Genomic DNA, 24,778 nt, shown 5'->3' on the forward strand with positions numbered 1-24,778 from the left:
GGAAGACATTATTAACAGGAGGGGAGGTACAGCAAGGTCTTTTCAGGGAGTCATGCTGGACCCTGTTGAGCCTGGATCTCCACATTGTGAACAGGATGTCACTGGCCACAGGTGGAGACTTTCTTTAGCTGTTCCTTCCTTTGGTGCCCTAGATCCCGTTTTGCCTTTTCAGGATTCTCCATTGGCCTTGCTATCTCTTTAGTTGAGCTCTTTCTGGTGACTCTCTCTGCTCACTAGAAAAACAGGTTGAATCACCCTGCCCTGCACAGATCAGATTTATTGAGGAACAGAGGTATTTAAACCGAAGATACACAAAGCATTCTCCCCCGTGATGATGATCCATTGGTTCTGGAGGGAGGCCCAGGAATCTGAATTTTCACCAAGCACCCCAGTAATTCCCATGCAAGTGGGTCTATGCTAGGACCAACCCTGTTCTGGAGTTTCTCAAGTCATTTTTCCTGCAAATGCCTCTGAACCTATTTTGTACTCGCAGCCACATTTTACGCAGTCTCCTCCCTCTGATACCTGGCTTCCATCAGCATCACCTCTTGGAATTAATGCATTTTTAGATCAAGAAACTCTCCAAAGCATTTAGTCTTGATTGCTCAGTCCTTTGTCCTTGAAGTGCCCCTTCCCTAGCCTCCTATGAATTTCTACCTCTCTGGCCACTCCTTGCCTGGAGCCTAGTTCTCTGTTTCTCCTTCAAGTGTCACTGCAGCCAGTTCTGATTGATTCACTGTCCTCATTTCCACAGTCTTTCCCTCAGCCATTCCATCTATTTTCCTGTCCACGTCAGTAGCTTCCAAATTTGAATCCCACTCAAGACCCCATAGTTGGATTCGAGGGCTTCTTTTTCAACTGGCCTTGTGAACATCTCCAGTCTGTCTCCTAACATCTCAGAATGGGCATATCTAAAATAAATTATGATGGCAATCCCACACTTCTCATGTGCGTTTTATTTCCATTGACCTTGGGTATCAATCACTGTGACCTTCAGTCCCAATCTAGAGTTTATCTCAAATACTCATAACTGTCTTTGTGCTCATGAAATTATCTTAATTTCCTTCCTAATTGCCAAAAATTTAGATTTGAAAGGGAGATTTATAGACTTTCTGCAGATGAGAACATGGAAGCCCAGTGAGATGGAAGGATTTATCCAAGGTTGCAACAAGGGTTGGTATCAAACTTTAGACCTTGGCCAGTGGGTATTACACATCACTCCTCGTTGAACCACATTCCTTCAACCTTTCAGCAGTACCCCAGCTGCCATTCCACTTTGGAAACCTTCACTATGTTGCTGCTAGATTAATGTTTCTGAAAGATGATGTTGGTCAAGAACCTTCAGGAACCTTTGAAAGCTAAACCTTTACCGGGGTCCTCTGCCTATCCAGCTTTGTCTGCTTCCACCTGGTCACTACGTGGTCAAAAAACTGTATCTGTTGTTCCCCAAACATGCCACCATCTTTTTGCCTTCTATCTTTTGCCTAGTCACTTCCTCTGATCAAACATTGGAAAAAAGAGTGTTGGATAAAGGAGTGTGATAACTGGGTCAAGTGGTGGTTCCATTCCAAGTTTTTAAAGCAATCTCCATACTGTTTTGCATAGTGGTTGTACCAATTTGCAATCCCACCAATAATGTATGAGAGTACTTTCTCCCGACATCCTCACCAACATTTGTTGTTACTTGTATTCTTTATAATTGCCATTCTGACTGGAGTGAGATGGAATTTCAGTGTAGTTTCAATTTGCCTTTCTCTAATTGCTATCGATGTTGAACATTTTTTTCATTTATTTGTTGACCATTCATATGTCATCTTCTATGAGATATTTGTTCAGTTCCTTTGCCCATTTATTGATTGGGTTATTTATTTTTCTCATGTCGATTTTTTTTTTTAGTTCTTTGTATAACCTGGAGATTAATGCTATATCCAATGTATTTGTGGTAAAGATTTTCTCCAAAATACTTAAAAACAGTATAATACAGTGACATAGCCACATCAATGTTTATAGCAGCTCAACTCACAATAGCCAAGCTATGGAAACAACTTAGGTGTCTTTCAACAAATGAATGGATAAAGAAAATGTGGCATATATACACAATGGAATATTATTCAGCCATAAAGAATAATGGAATAATGAATCACATTTGCTGGTAAATTGATGGGACTGGAGAATATCATGCTAAGTGAAATAAGCCAATCCGACAAAACCAAAGACCAAAATGTTCTCTCTGATATGTGGATGCTAATGCCAAACCATGGAGGTAGGGAGGGGACGAATAGAAATCCAATGGATTGGACAAAGGGGATTGAATGGAAGGGAGAGGGAGTGTAATAGGAAGGACTATAGAATTAATTGGACATTACTTTCCTAGACTTGTATTTGAATAAACAACGAGGGTAACTCTGCTAAATGAACAATCACAAGAATGGGATCCTAAATAGAATAAGTTATACTCTATGTATGTATAATTCGCCAAAATACATTCTACTGTCATGTATAACTAAAAAGAAAAAAAAAAGTGTTGGAGTGCTGTTCCTGTTGTTCAACAGCTAAGGATTCCAGTTCCACCAACTTACCCTGTTCAATATGGAGAAGTTAAATAACCTCATCAAAATAAAAAAATAATTCACACTTCACATAGGCTTTTGGAAAACATAAATTGTAAAATAAAATTCGTTTAATGCACTCAGTTTAGTGCCTAGAATATAAGTAAAAAGTGCCATCATTCTTTATAAGTGAATTATATAATTCTTCAAGAATCATATGTCTAATAACATTCTTCTTCTTCTTACTACCTTGAGAGGCTCAGTTAAGAGGCTTCTAAATCTCTAAATCCTTTCTTAATCTTATTGGCTTGGGTCATCTCTCTCTCTATCTCTCTCTCTCTCTCTCTCTCTCTCTCTTGAATGCACAAAGCAATGCATCTGTTTTCTTTATTTTTATTTCCTAATTTGCACTCTAGTTATATATTTATTTGTGTGTGGGAAGCCATTCTCGCACGTGATTTGAGTTAACTCCCTGGCTGGGTGAGAGGCGCTTAGACACAGCCTTGTCAGAGCCTTCCCCACCCTGTCCCAGGTGAGAGGGCTTGTCCGTGTGGGGGTGTGCCTGACCACTGATCCGAAGACCAATCACTGACCCTGACCTTGGAATGCCGCCCCCCTCGACCTTCATTGGATGGAATTTTCCCTTGAATTTTTGTTCCCCAATAAAAGCTCACTTCCTGGCATGTTCTCTCTCTCTTGCTGGCCTCTTGTGTTAACCTCGCCACTACATTAGGTGGCTGGAGGCAGGAGCTAGGAGGAGCCATCTCTGAGCTGGGCAAATAAGGTAACGAGAGTTATGTCTCTTTAATTTTAAAACTCACTAGTTAATTTTTATGCTTTCGAACCTCTATTATGAAGCTAGCATGCTGGTTGCATGGCTAAATTTGTGTTTATAGCATGCATTATTATGCATTTTATACTTTTTGATACATTACAAACAGAGCTATGGATGAATGAGATTCATCTTCAGATGAATATGGTATTGTTAAAAGTGCTTAGTTTTATAACTAGACCTGTATTTTCTATTTAAATGGCTCCACTTGTTCAGTCTAAAACTGTGGAAGATCTGAGATGCACTACTTACAAGATAAGAATATTTAAAATAAATATGGTGTTGATGTGGGGCAGTTTCTAGTATGTTCTACTGCTACACCTGGTAAAAGCAGGTGCTTAATAAACCTGACTTTCCATTTGTGCCTGCTACAGTTGAGCACGCGTGTATACACACACACACACACACACACACACTCACACAGGGTTACTTGTCCTCTAAATCTGGGGTCTGAATACTCAGGCATTCACAGAGCTGTGTACCCCAGTCCCCATGGTCTAATTTCCCAATTCACTGTACCCATGATGTGAGGTGATAGATGCACCCTCTGAATTATGAAGACAGAACTCATTCAGAAGTTCAGGGGTTTCTGTAGCATCTTTTTTTGCCCCTCACACCACCCTCCCCAAATAGTGTCTGATGAGGAGTGAGACAAAGAGGAGACTGAAAGAGGGAAGAGAGAATAGAGAAAAAGGGAGACTGAAATTGACAAGGCGGGATAGGGAGGGAGAGAGAAGGAGAGAGGAGATCTGCTCTAGAATACAATCTGCAAAGAGAGGGGAATAGTCTCTGCTTCACTACCCTGTAATGTAGACAAGAGGCCCCAGGGACACACATCTCTGTGTATCTAGAAGTCTGTCTTTTGGGTTGGTGTTCATTCACCCTTTAAACCAATTAGCAGTGTTCTTTGCTTCAGGAGACGCTGAGTGTACATAAATGTGAACATTTTCATGGGAGTTTGTCTTCTGATACCAACTACAGGATCATCAAAAGCAAACAGAGCAGAAGATAACGACAATAATGACTGCAAACAAAAAGCAACAGAGTATTTGTCAGCAGACACTGGGAAATACAACCACTTGGTGCACCAGACACTGGATGCCTCTCTCCAGGCCATTTCACACTGATGGTGGTCAGTATTTTCTGCTGACCATGCACATTGGGAATTACCCTTGCACAAAGGATTTCCCTACCTAAGCCCTACACTTTCCCAGTGAGCATCCCAATGACTGGCTAACACAGAGATATAACAGCCTACTTTTTGGACAGCAAATGTCATGGGCCATCCAGCTCCTGGGTTCCCCCAGGATGTGCTGAATTGCAAACACAGTTGAGGGAACCTTCTCCATTGCCCAGTCTTGCCTTTCCCACTTCCTTACACAGGCAGATATAGTGCACTTACCTCGGGAGAGCAGTTCCTAACAAGTTCTCCATCTGGAGGTATTAATCTCTGGGTTATACATCTGCAACTCTCCCTCTCTGGGTCTGTTGCCAGGGAACACAACCTGATTCACTGGGACTCTTTGATTTAAAATAGCACATTGGCTACAGAAAGGTCTTTGTGATTTTTCTCCACCTAAGAATTAGTTCTGTTATCTATTCTTAATGGTTATACTATAAATTATTTCAAAAATTACTTCTAGCATAGAAAGTGGCGTTCCAAATGCATGATATTGGGGGTATGGATAAACATTTCGTTTTGATTGGTGAACTTTGTAATCTAAAAATTTCTAAAAAAAATTTGGACCCTTGTCTCCAACATTCTTTCTGACAACATTCTGGGTAGCCGTGGTACCAAAGTGTGCCTGTCTTTGGGAAGCTCTGCTACTTGACACGCTTGGTTTTCCTTCCTAAAATGTTGAGATCTTTCCAAATTGAGCAGGGAGAAAAAGGGAGAAGGGATGTATCCAAGGAGACAGAATTACTTACATTTAAATGAAGGAAAAATTCACTGACAACAAATAAAAACAATAACACATTGCAAAAAAAAATGTAAATAAGCCAGGTCAGCACCTGATAAAGGAGAGGATTCTGACCCTATTTATATGTCTAGTTAAAAAGCAATTTCCTGGATTAATTCCTTACTAAATTAGGACCTTTTTCTTTTCAGAGGACAAATTGATTCCAGGATATTTCTCGCTAAAAAAGGAGTTAAATCTGTGATTGACATTGAACATCCAGGTTTAAAAAGGAGTCTCTCCAGGCATTTTATTTTATCTCAATTTCATGCTCTATTTACAGTAAATCTTATATTCCATGCCACATAACTGGAAGTGGAGAATGAATAATAATTATTCAAAATAGTAGTTCTCAGTTGTTTTTGAGAGAAATGTATAGCTTTACTCCTTTATGAATGACGACTGATGTGTCATGCAGATGTACACAGGTTCATGGTTCACGGCCAAGCTTTGCAGACTCTCTGCCCTGCACATCTAACGTTTCTGTGTTGGCAGATCCTCAGGGACCCTCAAGCCCACTGTTCTCCCAAACTTCCTTCTCTGGTTAACCTCTTTCATGACGTCCCTGTATTCCACCTATGTCATAGCATTCCCACAATTTCTTTAAATCAGTTTACATAACATAATTATGCTTATTTTAAAAGGAAGTTTTAAGTCATTATTGTCAATGGAACATAGCTTCCCTGCCAGAGGTAAAAGGCAACAATAAAAATAAATACATAGCTATAGTAAAATTCCTCTTCTCGATGGGTCATACAGTCAGTGCAAAAAGTTCTTTGAAAGAGGAAATCATAAGAATTAAATGTTTGGATCTTACTTATTTCACTTCAACTTTACATATTTACATATTTATTTTACATATTTTGGACGAAAAAAGTTTTTTTTTCATTTCACAGATTTTCTCTATTCTTTTGTAATCATTGGTTTCTGCTCCTATTTTTATTATTTCCTTCCTTATGTTACCTTGGGTCTAATGATGATCTTTTTTTTTTAGCATCTTAAGGTAGAGTTTAGATCACTGATTTTACACTATTATTATCATTATTATTTTTTAAACAGAAACATTTACAAGAATAGATTTATTTCTTAAGCACTGCCTTAGTTCTATCTCACAAATTCTGATGTGTTTTCATTATCATTCAATTCAAACTTTGTCCAACTTCCCCTGTGACACTGTTTGACCAATGGATAATTTAGAGGTGTTGTTAATTTCTAAATATCTTGGAAGACTTTCCAGATCTCTTTTTATTATTCATTTTTTTAAAGTTCCATTATGATCAAAGAACATCTTCTGTATGATTTCAATTATTTTAAATTTATTAAAGCTTATTTTATGGCCTTATGGGACATCGTGGTAAATATTTCAAGTGGACTTGAAAAATATGAATATTTTGTTTTTGGGAATGGGGTGTTTTATAATGTTAATTACATTCAGTTGACTGTGATGTTGTTCAAGTCTTGCTTATTTATAGTGCAAGAGGTTTTGTGTGGACATAGTTTGCAACTCATTTTGGTAAATGCCAACCAGCATGTCTGTTGGATAGCAGGGTGAGAATGTTCAGTTTTTTAAGAAACTGCCAAACTGTGTTCCAAAGTGATATTCCATTTTACTTTCCCACCAGCCAAGATTGAAAGTTTCTGTGGCACAGTATTCTAGCTAGGACTTAGTGCTAATAGACGTTCAGAGGTATTTCATCATTTCAGTTTATAATTTCCCAATATTATGTGTGAGGATGGTCTTAGGCCTGAGCCTAAGCAACTCCATTTTAAAAACTCCAGTTTGAAACCTGCAGTTTCACCAGGCACACCTACAGAGCCCTCCAGAATGGTCACAAACAAGTTATTTCCCCTCACCCTGATAAACAGAGTGAAGCCCCTGGCAGACTGTCCTTGCCTGATAAGAGGGAAAGGTGGGAAGATCCCGGTGGAGACCACACCAGACCAGTAAAAATGTCATTCTTGTTTTTTTTTTTTTTTTTTTTAATCTTACATTGTCTCTGATGAGAAAGTCCCATTTTTATGTTTCTCAATATATAGTATTTGTTTTTCTCTGGGCTGACTAAAAAAAATATTTTTATCATTATTTTCAAATAATTTAATTACAATATACCTTGGTGCAGCTTTAGTTTTGCTTATTCTGATTAAATTTCATTGTATTTCTTGATTTTTAAATGTATTATGTTCAAAAAATTTCATTTTTTATGTGTGTCTTTAAATCTTGTGGGCACATCTGCTGCTATCTAAAGTTCTTATCTGCTTATTTTATTTTCTATATAATTTCTGGATGTTTCTCTCAGGTATGGTTGACATTTATTTTTCTGCCGGGCTTTATATGTGTAACAGCTTTTGAGTGGAATGTGACATTGCACTTTTTTTGATTTTGGTTGCTGGATTTTGCCATCTTTCTTTAATATTGAACTTTATTCTGGGCTGCATTATTTTCAGTTAAGCTTAATATTTCCAATCTCATTCTTAAGTTTATTAAGGAAGTTTAGATGAATCTTCACTTTTAGGGCCAATATAAGCCCTGCATTGTGATCCTTTCAGGATCTCTACTAAATGAGGCATATGTTCACATAGGATCTGTTCTCTGGCTGTTGGAACTAAGCCTCTTTCCAGTCTCACGTGAGCATGCGGAGTTGTTCAGGACTGAGCTCTCCGGCTCTGTGGGATAGTACATAGGCATGCCTGGCTCAGTGTTCAGTAACAGGCTTTAGGGACCCCTCAGCAGGTTCTAGAATTCTTTCTTCACCGCTTTGTCCAATCTCTGTCTCCTCAACTCAATAACCCCAAGCTCTGCTCTGGTTGGCCCTCCATGCACTCTTGTCTTTAAAGGAAATCTAGGCAGACAGTTGGGGCAGTTATAGGGCTCACCATGTTTGTTTTCTTCCCTCAATATGCCGTGTATTGTGCACTGTGTGAAAATAGTTGCTTAATACATTTTGTAAATTTTTCCGGTTTATAGAGGAACAGCCTCTCAGCTTCAGTAACTCCTTTGTAATTGAAAAAAGAAGTCCTTTATTTTTTTCCTTCCTTCTTTTTCAAATTTATTATTGATATTTATTTTTCAACAACATTTAAAAATATACATCTGGTGGTTTATCTATTTCAATTAACATAGTTTTCATCTTCATAGTATTTGATTTTTTATATCTGCCTAGTTCTATTTTTGATTATAGTTTGCTCTGAGTTCCTGGTCTGTGTATCCTTCTAAAATTCTTAAAATATATCATGTTCTTTCTCTGATAATTCTGGCCTCAGAGGTCCTTGGTAGGGTTAATTTTGCAATTTGATGATTATGCTGAGTCTTGCTTATGATGCCTTAATTCCATGTGTATTTTGCAGTTTGAAGTTCTTAGCTCGTATTTGACAGGGCTTTGGAATCCTTTACGACTTGGACTTAAATCTCCAGAGAAGTAGATTTGCTTTCTGTCAAACTCTTACAAGGATTTTAACCTGAAATTCCTTTAAGGTAATCTAACAGTTTGGGGTTTCCTGGGTCACACAGATAGCCCAAATTAGAGCTCCACACATGAATTAGGAAAGCTGTGGTTATAAATTCTTAGGGAGTTTTGTTTCCTTTTACCCTCAAGCCCTAACCCTCAGAAATTTTCTCATTGGCCCCCTTTTCTGGTTGGTCAACTCTTCCCTTAGTTTGTGGATGGTTATACCCTTTTGGAGCTGAAGTTGGCTTACTCTGGAAGTCCTTCTATTCTCTGGGTTTATGAGTGGAGAAGATTTGGAACTGAAACCAACGGTCTCATTTTCTGTTTTCTATTGGACTTTAGAAGATCAATCCATAGACACTGAGACTGGTAAATGCCTCAAGAGCTGCCACAGGGTAAGCTACAATTTACCACTCTACTTTCCATACTCTTTAATTTAGTCCAAACCCCAAACAAGATTTCCCCAGATGATTCAACTTTCTATCATGGAAGGATCATTCAGATATGTTAAAAAATATGCTGACGTAAAAGACAACAGGTGTTTGTTTTAGGGAATGCCTTCCAAAATGAATCTGAAGTTGTTATTCTTTCAGCTAATAAAAAAGTCAGAAAGTGATTTTTATTTAGTGTGTTGAATCTTAATGAAATTTTTAATAATTATGAAACTGTCCCTCAGAGAATCACCTAAAGATATCTTCAGGCCATGATACTTCTCCACTTCCAAAGAAAATTGAGAGAGCCTGTGTCACCTACCTCGCTCTTGTGCATAAGTAAGTATAATCCTTCACTGGTAATTGAGTTCTTTATTTTGTTATTTTGACAAATCAAATCCCATAATGAAAACTGAGCTTAGAAAATGTAATATAATGGTGACTAAATTCCACCCACTCTGGCAAATCTCTTTGTTTTAATAAAACTCTCATTTTCCATGACAGTTTTCTTTGGGGGGGGAAGAATTCTCCTGGAATAATGGCCACTATACACCTTCACCCTAAAGAACAGATGGCAAGGATATCATAAGCATTTCCTGAGTGCTTGCAGCAACCAAGTCACTGTGACATTTCATGAGGTTATCATTACTATTATTTCCACTTACAGGTTCAGAGATTAGAAACTGGCTCAGGCTGCCCCAGCTCAAGGTCTATTATAGAGTTCCTGGTCTCAAACAGTTTGTTATATTGCTACACAAAGAAAAGTATTTTCAAAACCTTACTGGTGATCCAGCTTTTGACTTTCTAGGATAGATAATTTCACATTCTTTTTGCTTCATTGGTAGAAAACCAAATCAGAAATCCATATTAGTGTTGAGGGCTTGTGTGCTTAGGTCATATATGAAGCACAACCCTGAGTCAGTTGGAGGTCTTAATCATACACTTTTCAAAAATTGTTTGTGGAACTCCCCAGGGTTGTACCTATTTTAAGCACAGTATCAGTGATATTCAATTCAAAATGATGTAATGTACTTATTTCAACTTCAATGACAACTGCTATTTGATCTGAGCTCACAACCTTGAATTTTGTTGCATGCCAGTTCGTGAATTCTGCCTACTTAGGTGGCTTCTGATTGAGTCTCAGCTTGGTCATGAATTTAAGTCAGACACCTAGAATCTATGATCGGGGTTTTCTATTTACTTCTATTTCAAGTGAAGGTTATCCTACAATAGCATATTGGCCAATTTTGTTTCTTTAATTCTTTGATTTCTTTTCAAAAATTATAATTTTCCATACTGCCTGGACCCAAGTCTGTAGTAAGTCTTGTGTAGAGATAGAGAATTGCTGGTATATAAAAGCTTGATTTCTTGATCAGCTCAGCCTGTGTCATTTATTAAACTTTGTCTCTCGTCCTTATGTTTACATGGTTTCTTCCAGAATTTCACTGAATTACAAAGTAAAGTTCTGAGCACTAAGTGGCTAAGCAGGAGACATTCAAGTCCAACTGGACCATGTACCGACGCATCCTATAATGATGCCCTCCAACATGGAACTTTAGGACCTGAAGGTGCACCCCTTCTGCTTTCCTGGGGGAGATGGAAATGGATTAAAAACTTTAGAAAGCTGCTGAAGTTCCATGATGATGGCTGTGTTCAGTTTGTTAATTTCAGCAAAACATTGAAAAACTGCAGGCTCTTTGCAAAGAATGAACAATAATCATGTCTCTGAAAAGACCACACTGGTTATTTCTCCAACATTATGTGTATAAAGCTAGAAGCTTAATGTTTTGTTTTTGTTTTTCTGTTTTGCTTAACTTTATAGATTAAAAATAAAGGAATAATGCAAATGATACAATACTCTCATATGAATTTTCTATAGAGTTTGGAAGTTGCAAAAGAAATTGACATCTCTTTGTTTGGCTTGAGAAAAATAATTACTTTGCCTCAAATTCAAAATGTATTGTCAACTGCATTATGATTTTTTGGTTCAAAACCATTCAAATGACAATACAGCAGTGTTGCTTTTCACTTACACTACACGATTCACGAAAGAGCCACCCCCTGTGGGACACAGTGTTCTCACAAAGATCTTTAGAAAAAGGTAGAAAAGAAAAACCTTGAAAGGTGGAATACTAGAGAAATGATGCCAAAATATTTAACCTCAAAATCTAATTCTAAAATTAGTTAATCAGTTTTACATTAATAAATTGGCATTGTGTAATACACACACATACACACACACACACACACACACACACATTTTTGGCTTGAAATCATCATGAATACATTTTAAAAGGTAGCCAACCATGGGATGTTAGTTTTAAAGGGGAGGAAAGCTACCTTATTTCTTCTGTGATATAAATTAATTTAATTTGTTTTCGAAATTAAAAAAAAATCACTGCCAGCTTATATTATAAATGCATATTAACCCAGGAAGATCAGTTATAGTCTAAGAAATTTATTTCTTGCATCAATACAGTCCCCATATGTCTTAAGATTTAGAACCAATACTAATTAAGGTGCAGACTCCAGTGGCTGGCGTGCTCCCCTTGGAGTCTAAGAGATGATTCACTCACCTAGGGTTTTGGCAGGTGCTCACAGCTGTATCTCCACCTCTGGCCACAACAGGGACTTTGTCTTGACTCAAATGCTCTTCTGCTTCCTGTGGGGCGCCACTTTCGGATAGGAAGCATTCAGGTTCTCCTTCAGGTTCTCTGATATCCTCTTCTCTCTGCTCTGTTTCAATCTGAATCAAAGGCACATCCCTTGAGCAAAGTGACCTCCGGGTGTGATTTAGAGGGCCAGCGTCACAGCACGAGGAAGTTTTCTTTGCACAATCTAAGCCATCCTGGTTCACAAGAGGAGCCGTTTTGCTTGGAGAAGACACCGAAGGACGTTTGCTCTCAGCAACAGAGTCCTTCCTGCGGCAATCAACAGACTCCTGAACAAGCAAAGGCGGCCTGCTGTGCACTCTGCTGGCAGCTATTCTGTCTGCACACTTTTCCCCTTGCAAGGGAGAGCCCCGGGGATTAGGACCGGCTTCAGCCCCCTCTGCATCATCTATGAAAATTTTGTTCTTTCTCATGAGAGCCTCAATTGAGTTTGCCCACGTTTCATGAATCAACATGTTTGTGATCTGGTCAGTCCCACCTCTTCGATACAAGCAAGAGTCAGATTTGCAGAGACCCGAGGAGGAAGCTCCGCTGACGGGCTGTACGCTTGTGAAATCCTGTGGGCAGTTTTGGGCAAAGCCATCTAAGGAGTTGGCTTTGACTGGTGCATTCACTGTTAACCTGGCACAGGGGGACCTGGTATCTGGCATGGACGACTGTCTGTAACACAGCGCGGATCGTGCAGGCGGGGACAGTAAACCTGACGTCCAATCCTGGCTGCTTCTTCTGGAGGAGGCGCCGTCTTTGCTTTCTCTTTCAATGTCCCTCAGCATGTACCTGTAGAACTCCTCAGTGATGCTCTCGGTGCTGGACTGCTTAGAGGGGCAGCTCGGCCTCACGCTAAGGTGGTCGTTCTTCCGGCACGCCTGTCGCATCGCCGAGCTCAGAATGCTGCTGGCGTTCTTGCCTGCATAGTAATCCAGCAGCAACTCAAATCCCCGCCCTTCGTTTTCCATCTGGTTGACCATGAACCTGGAAAACTCATCAGTGATGCTCTCGCAGCTCGACTGCTTGGAGACCGAGCTGGCCCTGCTGACTGGCTGGCTTAAGGTGCTCGACAATCCCAGGCTGTTGGCATAGGCCCTGGCCTCAGAGTCCTCCTCCGGAATGCTTTCACAGCTAGAGGCCTTCAGCCGGTTCCACCTGTCGCTACCCAGTAACCGATTCCGGGAATGGCTCTGGGCTTGCCACACGCCGTCCACCATGGAGAACTCGGTTAGGCTCATGATCTTGGCTGCCACTTCATTTGCAAAAATATTGACTGAATCGGGGATGTCCTCGAGGTTCATAGACTCGTCCACCACCCTGTTCATCAGCTTCTCTTTAAGCTCAGGGTGTTCATCCGTTTTCCGCTTGATCTCACTGAGCCGAGGAGGCTTGTGCTTCCTCAAGCTGCTATCACCTCCCTGGCTTTCCTTCTTCCTCTTCAAGGGTCGGCAGGATACGTTCGGGGTCACCAGAAACTCATTCCCTCTTTTCCATGCGCAAAACCAGGGTTGTTTTCCATAGGAGTTGTCAAGACAGATTGCTGCGATTTCAGTTGCCATGGAGACAACCGTCTCTGCTAATTCTTCGGCAAAGTCTGTAATGTAGTAGTCCTCTGCCTGCTTTGTGGATTGAGCAGGAAGCGCCAACTCGTCCCCTAACAAGGACAGGTGAACTTGAACTTCATTATTTAGGGGCATGACACTACTGTACTTCTCTTGGGTGTTTGGATTGATACTGTCCTCCGCATCCTGGGAGCTGCTTCTACACTTGTCCACTGTGGGTAACTTTTCTGCTTGGAAAGAGGCTCTGCGTTCCTTCTCTTTGTGCCTGGGTGGCTGATGGGGCTCCTTTGTGTCTTCTCCCACTGTTCCTTCTATACACATTTCCTTGGAGGATGTTTTAGCTGTTGAAGAGTCCAGTACTCTGCGACTACAGGACAGTTCAAATTGCAGTGGGGGGTTCTCCATGAGGCCTGCCCTCACTTGGCTCTTGTCTTGCTTCAGGTCCATAATATCACTGGCAACAAGACTAGTGCTTTGTGCATTGCTAAGTGGATGGTCACTGGCATATTCTGTGTCTTTTGTGCCTGCTTGACCAGCAACCTGATCAAATGGCTGATAGCTGAGGGGTTCCATTTCCCTCCATCTGATGGTCTCCTTAGAAAGGACAGGAGGACACTGACCAAGCTGCACTATCTGGTTCATCTTCTTGAACGTGCAGCATATCACACTGTGGAGCAGTCGATTTGTGCTTTCCATTAAGGCGTCCAGTGTTTCAGATGAAAGCCTGCCATCGTTGGGGTGGGTTATTTTATTTTTCTGGTGAACTTCATCAATGGCATGCTTCAGAATAACATTGGACAAGGTCTGTGTCAGTTCATTCCTCAGGATATTTTCTGAGCACAGCATCTGAGACTTTGAAGCAGATTCCATGATGCTCCTGTTCACAGATTCCATGAGGTCACCAATGCTGCTGTAGGTCTGAGGCCTAGTTAAAACCAGAGCGGCCTCTGTGAGCAAAGCCTCAGCAATGGCTTCCTTCCCCACCTCCACGTTCCTCTCTGTTGCTGAACTACAAAGTGGAGGGATTGCTCCTGCATCTTCTGTTGCAGGCAAGAAGCTACTTGGGGATACAGGACAGGTCACTTCTTCCCTTTCACCTAAACCACAGACAGCTACGGCACTTGCCACCTGAGTCATGCCACACAAAGCCGATGGAAAGGAGTATTCACTGATGGAAGACTCCTTGAGTCCTTGAGATGCCTGCTCTTGAAGTGCTCCATTGCCTCCCAGGGCACAGTTTGCTAACAGGGATTCCTGTTCCATTGTGAACCTTTCCGTGGCCTGTGGACTGGAGATGGTTCCAATCACAGTGGCTGCACAGGCGAGTGCTACTTCTACAGCACTCTGAGGGTGTCTGCTGGGGTCCTCTCCAGGTAAAACACCTGCGGTTTCCATAGAGACCTCCATCTCAGGCCAGGAAGAGATGCCTGGTTCAGGGCCAGCATCACTGCCTTCTGGACTCTGCACTATGACGATTTTGGGGAGCTCATCCCATGACCGAGGGACAACTACATCTTTTGTTGAGCAGCTAGTGGGAAGCAGAGCACTTCCTACAGAAACACTGACTGCAGATTCCTGGGCTGGTGTAGGTTGAGACTGAGATAATCTGATAAATGCATCTTGTAGCACAGATTCTGCTAAATTTGTAGCATACTCGCCAGTTGTGGCTTCTCCATCTTGGATAGGAGGAAGTGAGTTTCTCCGGCCTTCATGATCTCCTGGATCTAGGCTGTTGCCATGTTCAGTGACAATACCATATGCAGAAGGTCCATCTTTCTTACCCATCATGGAGAAATAAGCATCACTTGGAATACACAATGCCTGAGGTTTTTCTACTTGACCTTTACAATGTTCTGAATAATAATAATTGGTAGCTGGTTGCTCATTCCTCATAGCCTCACCCTTCCACTGGGATGGCTTGGTGGTAACATCTAGACTCTGCAAACCTGTGTTCTCTGCTACCTTTTCTAGATATCCTTCTGTTTTAATAAAAGGTGAATATTTGTTAATGCATTTGTCTTCCAGAGCATAAAGCAACTTTTCTTTGTTGTAATCCCGTTCCTCTTGGGTGACTCTCTTTTGCTTTTTACTTTCCAAAGCATTGGCTGACAGATTTATATTTTCATAACCTAGTAAAGAGAAAATGAGGGCCACTATTATTTTTTGAATATCAAGTTGCCATGGGTCTAAAATAACAATTACTTTCCAAAATTGCCTTAATGCACTATCTTATTTTTATTTGTTTTTTTCTTCAAATGAAGCATTGTGAACTTTTTTTAGATTCTTACACATTTTTAATTGACATAAAATCAGCATAACAAAACTAACCATTTTAACCATTAAAAGGCAATGCAGTGACTTCTAGCACATTCAAAATGCTGTAAAATTATCACCATGACTTAATTCCAGAGCATTTTCATCATCCCAATGAGAAACTCTGTACTGGTTATCCATTCCCTCCTTCCTCTTGGCAACCACTACTCTTTTTTTTATCTCCAAGGATTTGTCTATTATGGATGTTTCATATAAGTGGAGTCCTACAATATGAAGTCTTTTACAACTGGCTTCTTCCACTGAGGATACTGCATCTGTGTTGTAGCATGTATCAGTACTTCAGCCCATTCCATGGCTGGATATTGTTAGGAAAAGTGAATCTTAAAATTCTTTTGAACTCCATTATGGGATGCTACCCAACAAAGTGGCTTTTGATGCAAGGACTAAAGGCTGATCACCATTTTTCAGGGGAAATAAAAATTAAGGAACACAGATAATTGCATCTTAGAGCTTTCTAATGTGCAAAAAGAAAAGAGGAGGAAAGAGGAGGATGTTTAGAGCAAGCTCAATAGTGGGCCTTGTTGCAAAGATTTACTCTGAAGTTTGCATAGGACTTGCCCAGCAATAATTGCAAGAAATCTGGGTGTTTTTTCCTCTATGGCTAAGAGTGAGGAAGATGAACCCCATTAATTGAGCTCTAGGGGTCAACAGAACCAGCTGAATAAATAAATGCTAAGTACTTTCCTGGATTCTCTCTTTCTATCCTCACAAAGATCAGTAGCTATAGACACTATTGTCCTCTCAAATTTTAGATAAGGTAACTATGACTCAAAAAGATTAGATTGATGATTCTAGGTCTCACAACCTCAAAGTGACAGTTCTGGGATTCAAATTCAGGCCAGTCCAACTTGACTCCAACTAATATTTGCCTTTTATGGAAGTCTTAGGGAAACCAACTGTCCTCCCAGGAATAGCTTCCATCTCTGCCAGGAAGGAAAATTTCCTCTTAAGCCACACAGATTTCCTTTAGCATCCCTAAGGCATCTTTTGGAAGTCTGCAACCATCCAACTGTTAAGTCTGCAAAGTACATTAACCAGCATCTTCACCAGTGTTATCTTTCTTCCTTCTCACAACCTAGCAACTGAAGATTATGTCGTGTCAGCCAAACTGAAACTTTTCTGAAATCTCACGCAGACATTTTTGTATGGTGACTAATTTCGGGATGTGCATTTTTCTTATTGAAAAGTGCTCACCGTTCTTATATTCTTCCACCTCGCTTTCCTCCTCCAAGTGCTCAGAGGCAGTGAGAAAGTCTTCCTCGATTGAGGACAAGGAGCAGTTTGTGTCATCCTCCAGTTTCAAGATATTTGTTTCCAGGTGGTGCTGCCGCTCCTGCACCAGTTCCAGACCAATCAAGAATTTGTTGATTTCAAAGATGATGCAGTTGGTACTGTTCGGTCTGTTCCCTCTTGCACATTGGACCAGGCAGATATCTGGCAGCCAAGGGCACTACAAGCAGAGAGAAAAGAAGACACTGCTCGAAAGGGAAATAGAACACCATTGCTTCTGACCTTCCACTGTGCACCAACCTCTCCTGATAAAAAGAGTGGGAAATCTTAAAAAATATTTCAAATATCTTCTGGCTTATGTTGATGAGCTGCTTGAGAAAAAAATCAAGTGGTATTTGGGAACACAAGGCACCCAAGGAGAAAGCTTAACTTAGGGGATATTGGACCAGCTGTATCACATATTTTGGTTTTCCCTGGTGAAAGCAAAAATTGAATCATGAAAAGTTCAACAGGCAAGAGATATTTTATTCAAGGCTATTAAATAAGGGAGAGAATTCAGAACTCAGATCACAGCCGCACTGAAACACAAGGCTACAAACTTGAGATCTGGGGGGAAGGGGGAGGCCTAAGGCCTTTGCTAACGAGCTTGACCCAAAGTCAATGTAAAAGTAAGCTTTCTTGAGTATTTGTGACCAGAGTTGGTTTCATGACTGGGTGCAGGTTGCATAGAGGAGTTTTGTTCTAACTGTCCCACAGAGACTGAGAGATGGAGCACTAACATCTTTGATGAGGGCTTTGCAAAGAGATGGCCCCTACTTCCTATAAAAAGACATTTCTGGGTCTTAAATCTGGAAATGATGTGCATTTCAAAGGGGCAGAGAAAGAATTTACCATGATAATGTTCCCAGATTAAATGCTCTATGGAAAGGAAGCCAAGGTCTGGAGTCAGGAAGAAGCCTGGGAAAAGCTGTGTGCACGCTGGCTGGGTCGCTTCTTTTGATTAAATTGAGTTCTAGCTCTTCAGGCCAATGTCTTTCTCTGCCCTGATGATGTTCAGTGAAGGTTCTGCCAGAATTTTGGATGCATAGTCAATGTTTTATCAACTAGAGTTAGATCTTTTCATTTGTATTGCTCATCTGAAGAAGGAGTCAACATGAAATTTAAAGAAAGCTTCTGGGAACTGGTGTATAGGGAAAACAATGATCAAAAGGCCCAAATTATCCCACAGTGTCTCAGTTAGACCTGTTTAATTCTGTTCAGTTCTAGGGCTTCAGACCATATACCTGTTTTCCAGGACACATTTTATCTACACATATTATTTTTGTTAAATAGCAATTAAAAATTTCAATTGCTCCTGGACAGATTATTAGTAAATCATGAGAATGAATTATGTCTGCATGGGTTTTTATTTTCATAAGAAAAAATTTTAAGTGAAAATTCTCTGAATGAAAATAAGAATTCGTGTTCAGGGGATCACTAAATAGATTTTTTTTCTGAAGTAGAATTTGAAATGTTTGAGGAAAATATTGTTACGTTTCAATGCTCAATTTAGAAGAAAGAATTATTCAATCATATGTTTATCTGAGGTTGAAGTTTCTTGGTTCTACTACTAATGAGCTTGCCATTCTGGAGTCCCCAAGTCTGAACGTGTGTGTTTATGAGAGTGAATCTGACAGAGGGCTATGTCCACACAGACATTTGTACTGTATTTCATAAAGTCGCTTACTTTTTTTTGTTACATTATTTATCAACTTTCAGTTGACCATTATACCTAGAGTTATTCTAGAAAAGATCAATATAAAATGGAAAGTTCAATCATTCTCCAAGGGGTTCTGGAATCTTTATATGGTAGGAAATAGAATTCATCTGTTATGGTTGAGATACGAGGTGTCCCACAAAAGCTTAGGTGAGACAATAAAAGAATTTTCAGAGGTGAGATGATCAGGTTATGAGAGGTATAACCTAATCAGTGAAATAAGCCACTGATATGAAATCACTGGGTGGTAATTGTGGCAGATCACTGTAGAGGTGCGCCTCTAGAATTTACGCTTATCCTTGGTGAGTGGAGGTCCCTATGATTCCTGGTTTCCATGTCTTGAGCTGTTTTTTTTTTTTTTTTCACCAGAACCTTTCACCATGATATTCTGTCTCACCTTGGGCCCAGAGCTATGGAATCAGCTGACCATGCACAGAACCCCTAAAATTGTAAACCAACTAAACTCTTCCTTCTTTAAGTTGTTCTTGTCAGGTATATTGGTCACAGCCATTCAAAGCTGGTTAAAACTTCATCACTGTGCATATGTGATTGGAGCCATTTTTCAGTGAAAGTGGTCCACAATCTGGCTTTTAAAAGTGTGGACTATGGACTCATACATAGTCCTTTTCTTGGAAGCTGCTTAGAAATGTATCATCTTAGAATTCACCCAGGACCTACTATATAAGCTGCATTTTCAAGGAATCTGTTAGGGATCTCTACATATATTATTAGCATTTGCAATGCATTGGTTTATAGCTTTATTGAATTTACAAAGTGGCTATGATCCCCTGAATGACAAGGAACTACTCTATAGATTAATGGTAACTCTCTTCATTAATTTTCCTTCCACTGAATTTAGACATAATACACTAAAGTGGAACATACCAGACATTTTCTGAATGCATATTATATGTAAAGTACATCATGAGATGCAAATATGAATCAAACAATTTCCCCGGGAGACAGGGCATAATATCCTGCTAGTGTCTTAGTCATGGATAAAAATATGAATAAGAAAAAAAGCAATGGAGTAGTTTGTTGAGGTGAAAAGACAAAGACATAAAGAGAAAACTTCTCACAGAAAACAAAACTTCTCAAGAATTTATGACAATTCTCCACATCATCCTTGCAATATTATTCTGCCTTTTTGCCCCCAAAGCCTCACCAATTAGTGACTGGATGGTTTCTCTTGGTGTTAGGACTCCATCTTAACACTTAATTTTGATTTTGGTGCTCTTTTTCTACCATGCTCTTCTTTCTTTATTTTTTTTTAATATGAAAGAAAAATTTTTGAATAGTCCCTTGTATTTTTCAAGGTACATTCATGTTTTTTTTTTTTTTGTCAAATCATTATTGTTACAAGCCTTTGAGAATGTTTATTATTATTTTTTAATCTCAATTTTTTGGACTAGAAAATTGAAGTTAAGAGAAATGGAATAAGCCTGGCCTTCTGAAAGTTTCAGGCTTGTCACCAAAAAAAAAAAAAAAAAAAAAATCTCCTTTGATATTTTAATTTCCTGGGTCAAAGAGTCAATGTGACTTGTTTATTACCTTCCTCAGAGGTTAATGGGATTCTTAGCCAAGACCTTAGGTCAACTGATTCAGACATCCCAGAATAACACACCTTGGGTTGCCTCTGCAGCTGTCTCCATCTTAATAGGTCACAAAGTTCAATGTGCAAAACAACCAAACCCAATCTATCCCTCAACAAGGAAATCCTTGCTATGGTTGGCTAGAGTGGGGTTCTGCTGCCCCCACACCGCCAATCTATTGGAACATACAGGTTGTGGTACCTAAAAGTGATGTAGTAGCTTTGGGAGATTGCAGAAAGGTGAAGAGATACCTAGGAAGTGACCAGGATCCCTATAATACAGAGATGTGGCATGTTTAAGAGGGAGGTAGCTTACCAGCAATTCTTGATAGCTCTTAGAAAAAGTGTGCCGAATTCCAAACATGTTTGGTCGTCTGTTCTTTGAGATGTAGTCTTTCTTGCCCATGCTGGTCTCTAAAATTCTTGGGCTCAAGTGATCTTCCTGACTCAGCCTCCCCGGTGGTTGCAATTATAGGCACGAGCCACATGATTTTATGAGTGATCTTTAATAAGTTCTTGACCACTCTATTCTCTCTGATCTCAGAGAAGGTATTTGATGTTTTTCTAACCCAGCATCATTTGTCCTCTGGTTCTCATACTCTGTTGGGCACCATATTCTGCCTCATTCACTGTCCAAACAATTCACATAGAGTTTATTCATCTTCAACTCCAAGGGTGATCATGTGACTCAGGCCTGGCCAATCTGAACCATGCACTGCTCAGCTCACAGCAATTGGCTCAAAAATGGGCAGGTGCACTTAAGGGCTCCTGGGACTCAAAAAGACCTGCTAGGAGCCAGTTGGAAGGGACTTTTTTTTTTTTAATTCACCTTGAACCTGAAGGGCTATTGTCTCCTTGTGGGAGGAACTTGTGGGATAATCAGACCAATGGAGAGAAAACAGAAAAGAGACTAAAAGAGAAAACCCATGTCTTGATGGCATTGCTCAATCCCCACATCTAATCTGTCCCCTGAATTTGCTTAGCTATGTGAGACAGTACATTCTCTTTGTGCTGAAGCTAATTTTCTATCATGTTTAATTAAGAATCCTGAGGATAATCAGTCTAGCAAGTTCAACTCAAGGTCAGGTCCAATTAATGTCAGTATCAATTTTCATAGAGTCTTTGGAAGTCTTTGAAATTGGGGTTTTCAAATAATACCTGCATTTACCAAAATTTAGAAAAAATGTTCCATAAAGAAAAGGCACTTTGGTAAAAAAAAAATAGAAAATAAGAAATGTTGATGTTATAAAGAAGTTAGAAACAAAGTTTTTATTCTCTGTTATGTTTTAAAGACATAATTTGCAATTTGTTTATAAATTAAAAAATGACTTAAGATTCCTGTAAAATCTATACCATACATGCCTGTTAGTAGCTACAAAATCAAAGATATATAAACACCTATCAATAAAACCTTCTTGCTTATTAATTGACATTTCATATTACTTAGAAAATCATTATTGTAAAGCTTGAAATTTGGAGATAAACCATTTTCTCTGGAATTGGATTTTCTTTTTCTTTGGAAAATAGTTTCAATTGTATATTTTTGTAAAATGCCGGGTTTCTTACGATTTAACTCTACCTCCTTTTCTTTGTCACAGAAACTAAAGTTTGTTTTAAACAATGTGTTTTTTACCTATTTCATGTCATCCCTCAAATGAATCCCACAAAGTAGAAATTGTTACCATTCCACTATTATAGATGGACAGACCAACCTCAGAAAGATCCACATTGTTTGGCTTCAAATCCAAAATGATGTCTATTCAGTTATAACAGTATTCTGGTTAGCAAGATTCAGTTATGGATAATGAAATCCCTGCTTTATTAAAGAAAACTATTATACCAAGGTGTAGATATATGAACAGGCCAAGGACTTTCTGCTCTTATTTATTATAAAAGAGCAAACGCTTTGGCTTCCAGGAGAGCCAGTCTTCTATATGGGCTCCTTCACCTGGAGTTTCATGTGTTATATTAATGAGCTCTACATCCAGTGAAGCAAAAATCTTTTAAATGGGGTGGGGGATGAAGGGAGAAACACATTACCAGGGCATAGCAGTAGAGGTGATATAGACTTTCAGCTCTAACACTTGTGAAACTCAGGTTTGAACCTTATTTCTGATCACCATAGTTTTTCATAATATAGAGTCAGTTTCTATTTTTTTCCTCTCTCATAAACCTAGACTCTCTGCTCAGGGAAAATGCTATTAGATGAGAATTTCAATTAGAAAATTGTATTGGGCTGGGGAGAAATCTTCATGAGTCATCTGGAGATGAGCTATAATAATGCTGGGCTTCCTATGTTTTGAAGATTTTTAAAGATTGAAGAAAAAAAAAGATTTCAAAATTGAGAGCAAAACTAAAATCTAAGGAAGAACAATATGGTAGGAAGTAAATGCTCATTATTTTAATCTGGAGTTATGTTATGTATCACTATAAGAGACCTTGTGTGTATTTTTATTGCAAATTGAACAGCTTTACCCATATTTCCTCAAGTAAGTGTTTTGATGATGATTTATATAATATTAATGGACATGAATGCACTGAGTCATAATAATAGTATTTTATTTCCTGTTTTATTTTTAATAATATTTCTTTTGTCTGGGGATTTTATTCTTGGGTCCAAGAAAACTTGGGACTGCAGGTCTTTATTTACTAGCTTTGACTAGTTTGGTATTTCCTAAGGAGTAAATAGAACCTAGAAAGATGATGTTATAGGATCTCAAAATCACATGTTATGAGTTGGAAGTTTGGTAATGTTCCTAAAAGAAAAGAAAATTCTGTTTTTGGTTATCTACTAGATTTCAGAAACCAAGAAAGTCATTGCCCAATGTGTCTACTCTAGTTCAAGAACAACTGAGAATCATTGATTTTTGAGGAGATATTAGAAATTAAGAATTAATGCAAGATAAGTTTTGTCAATTTTCAAGTGACAATATTTTGAAGAAATACTAATAAAGACTATTATCAAATACAGATACTATGTTGATTTTTATGGTATAGGAGCTTATGTGAGGCATCTATTTTGGGTTCATATCAATCTTCACTGAGCTGACTTTGGATAACATAGTACAAAGTGAATGTCTTATCAAGAACTTGGCTTTCATACCTGTGAAACTTCAAAATCTGCTTGGAGATTACCAGATGCTAACCCACTCAGGAGGACAATTTCATTTTCTTTTGGTTGTTGGACGTTCATGGTGCTGATAAGTTTTGGAAGATCTGGAGAAACATTGACCAGTTTCTGTAGAACAAGAATCTTTATTAGTTTAGATTTTTTCTTTTCACTTCCATAATGATAACTCCCAAACTATTTTATGTGCAAAATGATTTATTTATGTAACTGCTCATAGTTCAAATTGCTCAATCTATTAAAGCTATTACCAGAAGAAATTATGTAAAATAAAAACATAAGAATTAAGACTGGAATATAGGGCTGGGGATGTGGCTCAAGCGGTAGCGCACTCGCCTGGCATGGGTTTGATCCTCAACACCACATAAAAATAAAAAAGATATTGTGTCCACCTAAAACTAAAAACCATAAATATTAAAAAAAAGAATTAAGACTGGAATAGAAAATTTAAGTTTTAGAAACTCTTTAGCTCTAAATTTTCCAAAGTGATCATTTAGTAATTAATACCACACAATAGACATAAATAATAGTGTAGAAAAATTCCCTTCTTAAGCTTTCAAACAAAGAATTGTTCACCAATGATTTTCTGTTTAACAATAATAATGGTAAAGATAATGACTAACATTGATTTTTCTTTGTGTACCAAGCACTGTACTAAGGACTGTCCATATCTTACATCGTTTTGTATTTAATCCTCATGACAGTCCTGTGTATACTAGGTACCATTATTGCTTTCATTTTATACAGAAGCAGCCCAGAGTTAGTTGCTGGCACAAATCAGTGCCAATGTGCCTGCTCCACATCATGCCAGGAGATTGTCTCAAATCACTCACAGGGTCTGGACGTGCCTGCTTGCTTTCATCCTCCCTGTTCTCTTTTCAATGAACTCAACACCATAATCCCATCAAATAAAACTGTATGTACACTTGCTCTTGAAAATTCTTCCAGAAATACACAGATGATGATAGTTAGAGGGTAGTGAAGATTTGTAAAGGATATCTGTGTGAACAACTGGGTTCATGTTGCTTTGGTGCAACATTACCAGGAGAAAATATGATAAGAGTAACCGAGTGATTGTCAGTATTGAGTAGGGAGTACTTAGATACCCGATACTGAGTAACTAAGTAATCCTTCTACCGTTCTGTGATAATCAAGCTGCAGATGGTATACTCTGAACAGTATTACACCAAATGGCAAGGGCAGACTGTCAGCTTTGGGCATGGAATGACAATCTTATCACACCACTTAATTCTTCCCATGGTCCTGCAGACTGTTTCCAAAGAACGGAGGAGAACTCCGAGT

At 39.1% G+C, this 24,778-nt stretch overlaps 1 protein-coding gene across 2 annotated transcripts in view; it reads right to left on the minus strand.

Moving 5' to 3' along the window:
• The window catches only part of Sphkap (SPHK1 interactor, AKAP domain containing), a 127,128-nt gene that overhangs the window by 12,521 nt on the left and 89,829 nt on the right, over positions 1-24,778 (minus strand). For both annotated transcript variants that reach the window (XM_077799615.1, XM_026396289.2), the window contains exons 5-8: positions 23,453-23,587; positions 16,967-17,222; positions 14,055-15,567; positions 11,793-13,997 (exon numbers count right to left, since the gene is read on the minus strand). In XM_077799615.1, the coding sequence (XP_077655741.1) occupies positions 11,793-13,997; positions 14,055-15,567; positions 16,967-17,222; positions 23,453-23,587 (4,109 nt within the window). The remainder of the gene's footprint in view (positions 1-11,792; positions 13,998-14,054; positions 15,568-16,966; positions 17,223-23,452; positions 23,588-24,778) is intronic.

The sequence above is a fragment of the Urocitellus parryii genome, chromosome 1 (assembly GCF_045843805.1).
Source record: "Urocitellus parryii isolate mUroPar1 chromosome 1, mUroPar1.hap1, whole genome shotgun sequence".
In the NCBI taxonomy this organism is placed as follows: domain Eukaryota; kingdom Metazoa; phylum Chordata; class Mammalia; order Rodentia; family Sciuridae; genus Urocitellus; species Urocitellus parryii.